This window comes from Syngnathoides biaculeatus, chromosome 6 (genome assembly GCF_019802595.1).
Source record: "Syngnathoides biaculeatus isolate LvHL_M chromosome 6, ASM1980259v1, whole genome shotgun sequence".
Lineage (NCBI taxonomy): Eukaryota > Metazoa > Chordata > Actinopteri > Syngnathiformes > Syngnathidae > Syngnathoides > Syngnathoides biaculeatus.
In genome coordinates this window covers 6133253-6146949 of record NC_084645.1, presented here as the reverse complement: position 1 = coordinate 6146949, position 13697 = coordinate 6133253, and the positions used below count along the sequence as shown (strand labels likewise).

At 41.8% G+C, this 13697-nt stretch overlaps 1 protein-coding gene across 9 annotated transcripts in view; it reads left to right on the top strand.

Annotated features, from left to right (window-relative positions):
* Positions 1-13697, top strand: part of ndrg4 (NDRG family member 4) — a 122340-nt gene that overhangs the window by 12732 nt on the left and 95911 nt on the right. For 7 of the 9 annotated variants that reach the window (XR_009795564.1, XR_009795565.1, XM_061823888.1 and 4 more), the window contains one exon: positions 657-776. Coding sequence is in view for 3 of the 9 variants with exons in the window: in XM_061823884.1 (XP_061679868.1) it covers positions 657-776 (120 nt within the window). In the remaining 6 variants the exon portion in view is untranslated. Of the gene's footprint in view, positions 1-656; positions 777-8160; positions 8301-13697 lie in introns of those variants that run through there. The other 2 variants (XM_061823890.1, XM_061823889.1) reach the window with 1 other exon arrangement.

The window sequence follows — 13697 nt, the reverse complement described above, 5'->3', positions numbered from 1 at the left end:
CCAAGATTTAAAAAAAAAAAAAAAAAGAGCTATTTTGTCAGCCATTAGGAATTAAAGATGGATGTTCCATAAGATAACAGTGGGATTGTTCCATGAATGGTTTTCCTATCCATGTTTTCATCATTTATTAGCAGTTACCCAAATATGGTTAGCTCCTTTAATGGCAGTATCAACAAGACAAACAGGCTCTAGTGTCTGTTGCTCGTTTCTGAGTCTGTGTGACCCTCAGTAACACCGTGTCAAAATCGTTTGTGCCTAACAAGAATTGTGTCTCAGATTTGAAAGAATTTGGTTTTATTTCGACAGTGTGTTTTAAAAGGCATGAGTAATTACAGAGCTTCAGACCTTGTGCTCATCCGGGAACTCACAACTGCAATGTCCTGCTTTCGTGAACGAGATTAACACACAAATATGTCACTAGGCAACACACTCACTCAAATTACGTTACCTCTCCCTCAGCTCCATCATTTTACCTTGATCTCTTTCTTTTATATTTGTCCTTTCATCTGTTGTGCACAGGTATTCATTGTGCTGCATTAATGGTGAAGCCACGTGTTCTGTGTTTATCATCAAAAAAGGAGGGAGAGAGAAATAGACAGCAACTCTCTCTCTCTCTCTCTCTCTCTCCTTTCTTTCCTTGTGCTTCCATTGCACAGACAGACCCGCACACCCTCAGTTGCATACTCTTCCAATCCTCAGCAGCCTCAGGGAGATAAACTCGATAAGACCAACATTCCAGAATCTACCCATCAGAGAAACTCCTCACAACAATACAGGTAAAAATGAAGCTTTATTCCTTGACAATATGAAATTAGCATCAATTAATTCCTGCTCATTAGCATACTATTTTAAATGATATATCCAGGAGGGTCAACATGGAGATTTGGTGCTTTGGCATGTATATGATTGAGGACAACAGCAGAAGGAGGCTGTAAAAATGAGAACAGGATTTTTTTTTTTTTTTTTTAAGCAGGACTTGTGTGAAAACCGCTGCTGATTTATCAAAGCTCAGACTCCTGCCACAGCACCACATAAACACCTCTCATTGCCAAAGTCTGGACTGGCATGAAAAGGGTGTTGACAGAGTGAATTGATTGAACTATGGCGCAACATAACGCACCATTTAAAGCATAGCATAGCTGCTGTTCAACAGAACAAACAAAAAAAGCTACTGATGCAGGTGCAATTCAATGGAAGTCTGTGTTAAAATTGTTGGCTTATGTGAAAATTCTCTCAGGGGAATACCACACCAATTCTATTGGCATAAAAATAATATGATTCAAAAAGTTTGGGTTTTATCCAGAGAGAAGAAGGATTTCATGGTTGATTCTAATAATTGTTTGTATCAGCTTTTCTCTGAAACTGATTGCATAGTTTCACTATTCACAATTCAGTGAACCAAACAGGGTGGATAGAATTTGTAAGGGCATACTGGAGAAGTGAGAGAACCATCTGTTTTTTCCCCATGAGCACACACAACCATTTTCAATTTTATAGCTGTAAAAAAACATTCACTGCTGCCCTGCCTTCACTTTTATCACGTGAAATTGTTACTTAAGTTGAGCCTGTCATCTCATTGAAAACTGATCTGTTTCTTAGCACAAGGTTTATAAATAGAGTAATACCCTTGTTTTTGCTCCAACACAAACGCTTCACAGAGCCAGTGAGTGATTATACCTTACCCCTGTTCTATATACAGTACATAGTTGTTCTCTCATTTTTAGAATACAGGATATTTGCCGTAGTACTCAACAACAATTTTAAACAGAATGTGGAAGAGGTGATTTGCTACAATAAAGAACAGTACTGTGCATAGTATGAGGCCAACATTTCTGGAACTGGAGCTAGATCTAGATATTCATCAATAATTGTATGGTTTATTTTTGCCAAAAATGTCACCTCAGGTTTATTATTTTCTTTTCTTAAGAACTGTAGCTTCACTACTATTTACTTTTGTATTATGTTAAATGGACCTCTGTGGAAAGGGTAAAAAAAAACAAAAACAAAAAAGACAAACCTAAAATAAAAAACAAAACAAAAAATAATGGTTTAGTAAAATATTTTTTTTCAGTACAGTATGACAGACTTATTGGAACATTTGTCATAATAACATGGACAGACACTCCAACATTACTTTAATGGATACTTTGTTACTTTCAGTGAACGTTTCTCCATTTTAGACTTTAACTGAAATGGCTTTTTGATAGATGAATTTCACCCAATTTGTCTGACAAATTAATCATCCATCCATCCATCCATCCATCCATCCATCCATCCATCCATCCATCCATCCATCCATCCATCCATCCATTCATTTTCCGAGTCGCTTATTTTCATGAGGGTTGCAGGAGTGCTGGAGTCTATCCCACTTGTCACCAGCCACAAGTCAGGGTACGCCCTAAACTGATTGCCATCCAATCCCAGGACACATAGAGACAGACAACAGTCACACTCACAAACACACTTAGGAGCAATTTAGAGTCTTCAATTAGTGCATGTTTTTGGGACGTGCCAGTACCCAGAGAAAATTCATGCAGGCACGGGAAGAACATGCAAACTCCATATATGCAGGGCCGAGATTTGAACCCTGGTCCTCAAAACTGTGAAGCCAACACTCCTCAGCTACACCACCTTTCCTCATTTAACCATTAAACCAATATTTTGTCTTCAGGAATGTAATAAGTAAAAAACTGGCATTTTAGTCAAGAAAAATTCAACTATTTTCATTTTTTCATAAAATTACACTTAAATGGAATACCCTTATTAACAAAACAAATGTTTTAGCATTGTAGTTATAATTGAGGTTCAGGTCGATGGGTGACTGTCAATTCAGGGTGGTGGGGGTCGTGGTTGGGGGGAGGAATTAGCTCTCGGGTAGGGAGGGGCCGCCCCCATTTTCTCTGTGGTCTGCCAGCCGGTCGGGCCAAGCTGGACCCACAGGAGCCTAACATCTCGATACACTCGGACTGTACATACTTGGGACATGGGCACATTTTCATCTCATTCAGGGTCCCCTGGGTGACTGGGAGTAGGCATGGTGGGACATGCTGTCACATTTGTGCTGGTTTTGCTCTGGTCTCCCCCACCCCACCTTCTCTGCAAAGCCGGTCCTACAGTTTTAATGGATCATGCACCCAACTATGGGGAAAGGCAGTCCCGGGGGTGGGGTGACCAAGCTGCCAGATGTCCCGGTACTCAGGCTGGTCTCTGGCCAGCCATACTCTTCCTCCATGGATTTTTAATTCACCACACATATTCACACATTCTTTGGGGTGCTGTTAGACCTGGGTGGGGTTTACGGTTACGGGTCATCATTCCCTTGAGACTGTCTCGCTTCACGCCGCACCAGTCTCCCCAGTTTAATACACTAAATCCCACTACACATAATTATGGAACAGGCATAATGCTTGCCAGGCAGAGACCAGTGTAAAAAAAGCCAGTGATGGTTTTTCACATATCTCTTGGCTTGGCTCCTGGGGCCTGCACCCTCCCCCTTTGGTTGTTTGGCCACAGAGGGTGTAGGGTCACCCCCCTCCCCTCCTTTGTCTCTCTTCCTCTCCCCTTTCTTGGTGCCCTCACAGTTCTTGCTCACCCCACTGGTGGGCTCACTTTTGGATGGCTGTGACAGTTTTTTTTATTTAATTTTTTTTGGGTGGTTGCTGGCTCCTACGTTTGGTTTTACTGTGTGTGTCTGTTGGGGGGAAGGGTGTGGGGGGGGGAGATTGGGCATGGAGGGTAGTGGTCCGGTGCCTGTGGCCTTCCGATTGGGACTCGTCGGGGTGCTTGGTTGGGCTGGTGACCTCTCCTGGTCCTGAGATATTGGTGGCACCTCTCTGGTTGGATCACATCATGGATGGACTAACCATCTCAGCTACATTTGCCCTCCTCCTAAATTCTGTGGTTTTTTTTGCACGTCTATCACACACATAGGCGTCAAATCATCAAACCAATTTTAATATCACTCAGAGACAACCAAATGTAATACAAAATGCAGTTTTCAAATGACATTTCAATTCTTTAAGACACAAAAAAATATCCAAACCTTTCTGAACCGCTGTTAAAAAGGAATTGCCCTCCTCTTGTTAAATCACAAAGGCACTCTGACTAACCAGAATTTTGGGAAAGGTGAGTTCAGTTTCACACGCCACACTCAAACCTGATGACCGCCATACTTGTTGAATCAAGAAATCACTGAAATAGAATCTGTCAGAGAACGTGAAGTACGCTGGGAACAATGCATCAGGCCACACTCCAAAGAAATTAAAGGAAAAAAAAGTGTCCATCCATCAGTGTGAAAAAGGTTCCAAAGGCATTTCCAAGGCTTTGGGGGTCCATTGAATCACTGCCCGAGAGATTATTCACAAATTGAGAATACTTGGAACAGTGGCAAAACGTCCCAGGAGTAGACGACCAACTAAATTTACTCAAAGATTATAATGAAGACTCACCCAGGAGGTCACAAAACAACCTCCACCAAAATCTAAAGACCTGCAGGGCTTGCTGGCCTCATTTAAGGTCAGTGTTCATGACTCTCATATATGAAAGATACTGGCCAAAAATGGCATCCATGGGAGAGTTCCCAAGCAAAAACCTCTGCTGTCAGCAAAGCATACAAAGGGTCATCTCACATTGGCCAATCCTCAAGACTTTTGGAGAAATATTCTGTGGACTACTGAGTCAAAAATTTATCATCTTGTGTAAAAATGGCCCAGAATTTGGTAAAAAAAAAAAAAACAAAACTAAACATTATGCTAACAGAGAAGTATGGTGGTGGGAGTGTGATGATCCGGGGCTGTTTTGCTGCTTCAGGACCAGGACAAATTGCTGTGATTGATGGAACAATAAATTCTGCGGTGTACCAGAAAATCATGAAGGAGAACGTCCACCCATTAGTTCATCCCCTCAAACTCAAGAGCTCTTGGATCATGCAGTGGGACAACAATCCGAAACACACCACCAAGTTCACCTCTGAATGGCTAAAAAAAAAACAACAAAAAAAGGTTTTGGAAAGGCCAAGTCAAAGTCTGAATTTAAATCCAATTGAGATGAGATGCTGTGGTGTGAACTTAAACGGGCAGTTCATGGTAGAAAAACCTTCAATATGGCGGAGTTGAAACAATTCTGCCAAGAAAAGAGGGACAAATTTCTTCCAGAAAAATGTGAAAGATGACAAACACTTGATTTGTAATTGCTGCCAAGGGTTCTTCACGTGCCTGCATGGGTTTTCTCCAGGCACTCTGGTTTCCCTCCCACATCCCAAAAACAGGCATTAATTGAAGACTCTCAATTGCTCCTAGGTGTGATTGTGAGTACGATTGTTGTCTGTCTCCATGTGTCCTGTGATTGGCTGGCAACCAGTTCAGGGTGTAACCTGCCTCCAGTCCGAGGACAGTTGGAATTGACTCCAGCACTCCTGCAACCCTTGTGAGGATAATGGCTCAGAAAATGGATTGATGGATAAATAGTGTATTTGTCAGTTTATTCTTCATGTCCAGGATTTGGTAACATCATTACACGTGTACTCCACTGTAGCTAAGAAAACTAAGAAAACCAAACAAGAAAATGCAGTTGCATAATTTTAGATAATAGTACTGTTTATATTCAGTGGTCTTAAGTTCAAGATGTTGATGCTTGTAGGAAAAAATCTTTCTTTGAATCTGCTTGTCCGTGTTTTGTGAGCCACAGGGCAGCAGGTTAAATAGGTTGAGACCAGGATAGGAAGAGTCTTAAACAATGTTAGTAGCTCTGCTGTGATAGCGAGAGCTGGCTATGTTCTCTAGGGAGAGCATAAAGTACCCAGTGATCTTCTGGGAGCTGTAAATCATGCTTTGCAGAGCTTTCCCGTCTGCTGTTGTACATCCAGTATAAAACACTGTGATGCAGTATGTGAAGATATGCTCCATGGTGATTCTGTCGAAAGCCAGAAGCATCTTAGCTTTCAGATTGTTCTCGAGTACTCTCAGGAACTGGATTCACTACTGACCCTTTTTCATGGTATTTGCAGTCCAGGTGAGTTTATCTGTGATGTAAACTCCCAGAAATCTGAAAGACTGGATTCTCTACACACACTTTCCATTGATGAACAGTGCGACCGGGTCAATGCCGCACTTTTGGAAGTTCAAGATGATTTCCTTCATTTTGTGGTTGTCATGTCCCTGCCCTCCAGTCCTGGCTGGGCGTGGCCAGCTGATTGGGAGGCGCACACTTGCGCCTCATACGATCTGATGAACCCCTGTATATATAGGACCCCGGGGACGACTGGTCCTTTGCCAGATTGTCACATCTCATGCCCCGCTCCAGCACTCCCGTATCTCTGATCGTGAACCCGTGTGTACCGACCTCCGCCGGTTCTCCGACCGACCCCGTAAGCCTGACTTCTTTGACACTTTTGCCTTCTTTGATCAATCTCCTGTGTTCCGACCCTCGCCTGTCCCCTGACCATCCTTGTAAGCCTGCCACTACTAGTACTTCTGCTCTCTTGGACTGACCTGCTGGTAACCGACCTCAGCACAAATAAAGACCTCCTCTGTACTGCCTGCTTACCTCTTGAGTCGTGCATTTGGGTCCGCCCTCGAGCCTCACTCGTGACAGTGGTGTTTAAAGTTCTGCTGACATCTGTATATAAATTGTAAAATAGATATTGTAATGAAAATTACATATGATATTATTCACTTCAGTGTCTATACGAAAAAATAAATATGAGCAGAGGGCGTGTCAATCATGCTCAAAGTTGCAGAAGTCTCACTCGACATCCAAGTGGTAGCCATATTGCCTGCTGCGTCATTTCCAGCTGTCACACAGGGACAGTCGGCATTGAGAATACGCTGTGCCACCTGCTATGAGAGACGAACAACAGAGATTTTTTGATTTTTCCGATGCCCCTTCTGACACGGAAGCTCTTTTCGAAGAAGAGAACATCTCACAATCGAGTTAAGTGACCGGCGCAATATTACCCTATCGTTTCGATTCATATTTAGATATTATGTGGATCACTTCTAACAAAAAACAGACTACCCGACAGTGTGTATGACAGTATGTACCGTACTCAGGAGGACCCATGCTGGGCGAAGTAACTGGCCAGTGGGGGGGAGTGTTCCTTTCTCCTCCCACATGTGGCCAAACCGCCCAATCCACCTAATGACAATGAACGCCCCAGCCACAAGCGATGAGAACGAACGCCGCGGCCGCAATTGACAAGAAAGAACGCCACGGCCGTGCACATCGATACATTTAACACCCCTGATTTACGTACTTTAAGTTATTATGATGCAGATCTTTTGTTATTTCTGAGAGGATTACGTCACCCTCCCCAATTATTATTTTTTAATAGCTCTATACACACCTACCAGTCATTTGGAACCCACAAAGCTCTCCTCCTTTGCACCTGTGCAATCCATTTTTTATGACGAACCGGGTGTTTTAGAAACGTGTAAAGAGTGAATCCATCTTCCCGAGTGTTCGACCAATATCCAGCAATACAATGAGAGACATTTTTCCCAACACGCAGGAAAAACAACTACTTTCCCACCGGTAAAACAGGCATAAACACACGAAACTGCCAGTGTGGGTTTCTGGAAAAAAACCCAACTTCCTGCTTCTTCTCCAAAACGAATGCCTCGAGAGGATTTTCATGGTGGGAGATACAAAAATACGTATATGACAACATCATGATGTGTGGTGAAAAAATGGATGGGTCAATTCCAGCCGTCTTTTTTTTTTTTTTCAAATAAAAACATACTAAAAACCATGCCATACATGTCGGTAGGACTTTATTTGAATGTTGTTTCCTGAATATCACTGTGACAGATTTGCAATCTCATCTCTGTAGGCAGACTCATCTGCTTTGAGATTAGCCCAATCACAGTGGTATTATCAGTGAACTTGGATGGACTGGTGTGCAGTCATATGTGTTCAAAGAATATAAGCGAGAGCTCAGTACTAAACCTTGAGGGGACCTGGTGATGAGGGTGATGAAGGAACAGAGGTGAGGGCCAAGCCTAACAGACTGTGGATGGTTTGGAAGAAAGTCTTTAATCCAGCACCAGATGGAAGGAGATATTGTAGTCCAAGGAGGGAGAGTTTGTCAACCAAAATACCTGGGATGAGGCTATTAAAGGCTGCGCTAAAGTCTATGAAAAGCATGCTCACATTGTTCCCTAGGTGTTCTCGGTGGCTCAGTGCAGTGTGGAGAGCTATTGTGATAGCATCCTTGGTGGACTGGTTTCCTCTGTAGGCCAACTGGTGTGCCTCGAGTGAGGGAGGGAGTGCAACTAGCCTCTCAAAGCTCTTCATGATCACAGGTAAGTGCAACAGGCCTATAATCATTTATACTGTTAATGGTTGGCTTTTTGGGGACAGGGATGATTGTTGCAGATTTCAGGCAGGAGGGAATGGTCTATTGTTGCAGAGAACTGTTGAAGATTATCGTAAAAACACTGGTCATCTGATCAGCACAGGCTTTAATTACCTTCCCTTGCACACCCTCTAGGCCAGCAGACTTCATGGTGTTTACAGTCCTGAGAACATATGAAGAGTTTGTTTTCAAAACGAGACATAGGCATTTTTTTCAGATTTACGAAACTCGCGCCAAAATTATCCAGCTCCGAATGGATAATTTTGGCGCGAGTTTCGTAAATCTGAAAAAAATGCCTATGTCTCGTTTTGAAAACAAACTCTTCATATCTCACTTCATGTTCCTGAAGCGTCAGCTGGCTGCTGATGGAAGGTGGTTGTGATGAGACTGAATCTGATCTGTCAGTCTCAAAGCAGGCAAATAGATAGTTTTGTTGCTCTGCCAGTGAGGCGTACGTGTTTCTGTTACACGTCTGATTATTTTTGTTGTAGTTTGTAATGTGTTCTAATCCCTCCCACATCTTTTTTGGGGGGGTTATTTTGTGCAAAGCATTCTTCAATGTTCCTTTTGTAGGTCACTTTGACCACTTTGATGTCTTTCTTTTAGTCAGCTCTGGCAGCGGTGTATTGTACTTTTTCCCCTGAGTTGAAGGTGGCATTGTGGCATCTCAGGAGTTCCTTAGTCTCCGAGGTCATCCAGAGTTTTTGGTTGGGGCAAACCAGTGTCATTCATATTAAACTTCAGGGCCGGCCCGCAGGCCGCCAGTTTGAGACAACTGCCTTAAAGTAAGCATGCTTTGCCTCTGATTTGAAGAACTATTTGAGAGTCTTTATTTTAATTTCATCAAGTTTGTACGAAACAATAGTCCACCATTTCTTGACAGCAAGAGAGTAAAGACAGGCAATAAGGAAAACTTTAAAATGGGTTTTAGTTTTGTTCCCAAGTTTAAGTGTATTTACAAGTTGAAATATGTTCAATGCAGCTGGAAAGCGTTGGCCTCACAGTTCTGAGGACTCGGGTTCAATCCCAGTCCCACCTGTGTGGAGTTTGCATGTTCTTGCCATGCCCGCATGGGTTTTCTCCAGGCACTCCGGTTTCCTCCCACATCCCAAAAACGTGCAATATTAATTGCAAACTCCAAATTGCCCCTAGGTGGGATTGTGAGTGTGGCTGTTTGTCTCGATTTGCCCTGCGATTGGCTGGCAATCAGTTCAGGGTGTACCCCGCCTCCTGCCTGTTGACTGCTGCGATAGGCTCCAGCAATCCCCGTAACCCCCGTGAGGATAAGCGGCTAAGAAAATTGATGGATGGGTGGATATGTTAAATGCATGTGGGGGGACTACAACTAGAGTATTTAGAAAAATATTTTGTATAGTGTCTCTATTTTGCAATTTTCACATGTCACGGGCTGCTCTGGAATGAGAGAAAGAGCATCCCCTGCTGCTCATTGTAGGGGTTCATTGTATTATACTGTATGTTTATTGTAACATGAGAGGAAGCAGGAGTGCTTGGAGAAAACTCACAATCATGAGAAAAAACATGCAAACTCCACAAACCAGTGCCTTCATGGAGATTCCACTTTAAGTTTCAAAGATTTTAAAGGAAAGTGGACCGCAGACCTGCTTGATATGTGCTAAATAAATTTTATTATCCATGCCATCGACTTTAGAATTAGCAAACACATGATTTTACTGTAGCACATTTTTATTCTTTCTGTTAAATAACACATACCTCACCAACCCATTTACACATCATGACTCCTGTTATGCTCAATTGATACACCCCTTTTTTTGAGTTCATAAAATGTTTCAATATCAATTCTTTTATAAATATTTCCCCTTACTAGTGACTAGTTGAAAGGTAATTGAGAGGGGTAATCCTTTTTCCTCAACCCTCTTTAGAATTGTGTTGAGATTTAAGGTGAGCACACTGGGAGCTTCCCGAGCCTAAGCCAATTGCATATACATATTGCTATCAGCAACATTTTAGAGTTTGGAAAGTTTTTTATTTTTTCTGGAGTTTGTAAGCCTCAAGACCTACTCAGTTTCTAGTTAGCTTTGTTTTGAAACATCTCTTGTTGCTACTTGAAGTCCACTTTCAGATCCCACCTCCACCCCTCCTCCACTGCATGGCATTTGAAACAGCTGAACAATGGAGGTTGGCAGCGAGTGAGCTGCTTGGACAACGTGTCTAGCATGCTGATAAAGTCTCTCTGTGCTAGATGCCACTTAACATTACGTTAATTCTACATTCTTCTTCATTCTCGTTTTGCTGCCTTATGCGTCTTCTTGTATTGTATGACAGTGCTTCTACTTGAGTCAAATACTGTATAACTTGCTTTTCTCATTGCACAGGACCTGGATTGTTCAGAAACTTCTGCATGGGATTCAGGAAGTCTTTCTATCTCACAATACAATTTATTAATGTATTTATAATAATTTGTTATTATTATTAAAAATAATAATAATAAAGATAAAAATGAATTAATCACACTGTAAAGCACAGTGTCATATGAGTTTGTCCTTTTCCAGCCAATGGCATTATTGTCCATTTGTCCCATTGTGACTATTCATCAGCACAGTATACTGTCGTACTGCTGCAGATGTTAATACAACAGACAATGGAACAGATCACTGACATTAGACTGGGAGAAAAACCAGGGCCATTGAAATCCCAAATTCCTTTTTGTTAGCAACCTAAACTAGGAATGACGGTAGCCAGAACACCTTTTTTTTCCAAGGTCCAGAGGCCCTCTAAGAGGGCAATGGTGTGTTTAAATATTTACTTCTTTCCTCAGTTAACCAAAAACTGTGATGTACTGCTTTTGAGCCATGGTTTCATTTTCTTTTCAAATGCATTTTGTACCAAAGTGAAATGGGTACATGTATTTCCCAGGCATTCTCACTGGTACGGTACATAAAAACAAATACGTCAGACAGTTGAACACATACTCTTGAGTTGTTAATTCATTTTCATTCCAACTTCGATTCAATTGTTGAAATCTAAAATTAATGAAATTTTACCAATGCAATGAATAGAATTTCCCCCCAATCATCATATATTTAATGAGACTGTTTTTAAATACTGTACATAATATTACACATACTGTATGACACAAATGCAGAATTAAAAAAAAAACAAGGACAGTTTTGTTTTCAAAATCATAATTTCTAAAATTGCCATTCATGTCAAACAAGATTTAATCTTGAGCCTCTTCTGGTGACAACTTTCACGTGTTGAATGTGAAAGCGCCAACACAGAAAAAAAAGACAGCAAAAATAATGGGTAATTTTTTTCTCAACTCAGAATTGCTGGTTTTGTTGTGATTTGTGACTTAATCTGCAATTGTTATTGCCTCACTACTGTGTCAGCGGGATTTCGCACCTATACGTGGCTATCTCTGGTCAGAGCTGATGAGTCTGTAGAAAATGTCCCCATTTCTTTTCCTTCATGTGCAACCTAATTTGGAACATTGCTTGAGTCCATTTCTTAACACAAGATTGCATGAGATAAAAACCGTGTAATTTTATTATACAAAGAAAGAAAATTACTTTTGTAAAAATCAATTTATTTTGTACATTTATTTAGAAATTCCTGTCTGGATTCTGTCATAGTTTATCTGACACCATTTGAAGGAGCTTGTCCTTACTATTCATCCATCCATCAATTTTCTTAGCCACTTATCCTCACAAGGGTCACGGGAGTGTTGGAGCCTATCCCAGCTGTCAATGGGCAAGAGGTAAGGTACACCCTGAACTGGTTGCCAGCCAATCGTAGGGCACATAGAGACAAACGGCCACACTCACAATCATACCTAGGGGAAATTTAGAGTGTCCAATTAATGTTGCATTTTTTGGAATGTGGGAGAAAATCGGAGTCCCCGGAGAAAGTCCACTCAGGCACGGGGAGAACATACAAACTCCACACAGGCGTGGCCAGGCTCGAACCCTGCACCTCAGAACTGAGGCCAACACTTTATAGCTGCATTGCTGTGCCGCCACTGTCCTAACTAATTAACAATAATAATTGTTTTTGTTGATTTAATGAGGAACTTTGGTGTTTTGTGGTGATATTGCAGGAGTAAATTGATTGTAGCTGTGTGATTATTGAATTTAAAATCTTCATGGTGTCCTGTCCTTTTTCCTGATCATGACCTCATGACCAATCTGTGGTGCTGTCCAATAATGTGATGTGATGTGTCAACAGTGGCAGCACAGTCAGAGACTGGAAGAGACTCATACAGAAACCAAGTGGGCATGGGTGGAATAAACCCAGCCAACCATGTCATTATGTTGTATTGGTTTTGAGGGCTATTACTTCTTTCTCTATGAACATGAGTAAAACCAAGAAGGAAGTAAGGTCTCCCCAAGCACCCTTTTATCCCTGTGGCCAAACCAGGAATTTTTCTGTAAGGTGGCCAGCAGCTGGGGCAAAATTTACTGGTTTGGCCACAAAACTAAACCATCAACTAGGGTAGGTGTTGATGATCGTTGTGTTGCCAACTCTAATATTGATCCTGAAAAGGGTTGCTGATGAAAATTTGACCAGACAGTTTATCTTTCCATGTGCGTGTGTGTGTATGTGAACGTGTATGTGTGTGTATGTGAATGTATGTGTGTGTGTGTGTTTAGGGGGGTAATTGTCAGGGTGGCTCATCTGGTGGCCATCTTGTTTTCTTTTTTTCACCCCCGCCTCCACTCATGATTCATTTGAGCAGGGTGCTTCACTGAGCATTGATAACTTGACCTCTGGTTGTCTGTTCACTTCAGGAAGGAATCCAACATTCACTACCTTCCCCCTTCAGTTGATCACTGGTAGCCACCAAGTGTGATCGTCTGCCTGCTGGCATCCAACCTGTATCCAAGTCAGTGACGCAAACAGCAGAGCTGCAATTCTGTTAAAAAAAAAATCTCGTTGCCTATGTGTTCAGGCACAAATTTATCTGGTGACTGAAAAAGTGCCTTCCACTTTAGAAGCTGTAAAGGTTTTGACCCTCATCCACTAGACCAGTGATTCCCAAACAGTGTGACGGGGTACATTAGTGTGCTGTGAGCGCTCTTCAGGTATGCCGTGGGAAGTTATCCAATGTTATGTAATTGGTTAAAAAAAAAAAACAAACATTTATTCCAAATAACGTATGTATTTATGCCAGTGAGGCACAATGACAGACAGAACAAAAAAATCCTCTTCTATTAGACATCAGGAAGTACATACAGTAATTAATCGATCCATTTTTGGTGACATTTACTTTTGTTGGTGTGCTGTGGGATTTTTCATTTGTAAAATATGTGCCTTGGCTTTATAAAGGTTGGAAATCACTTCACTAGAAATCTGTGTCCACTAT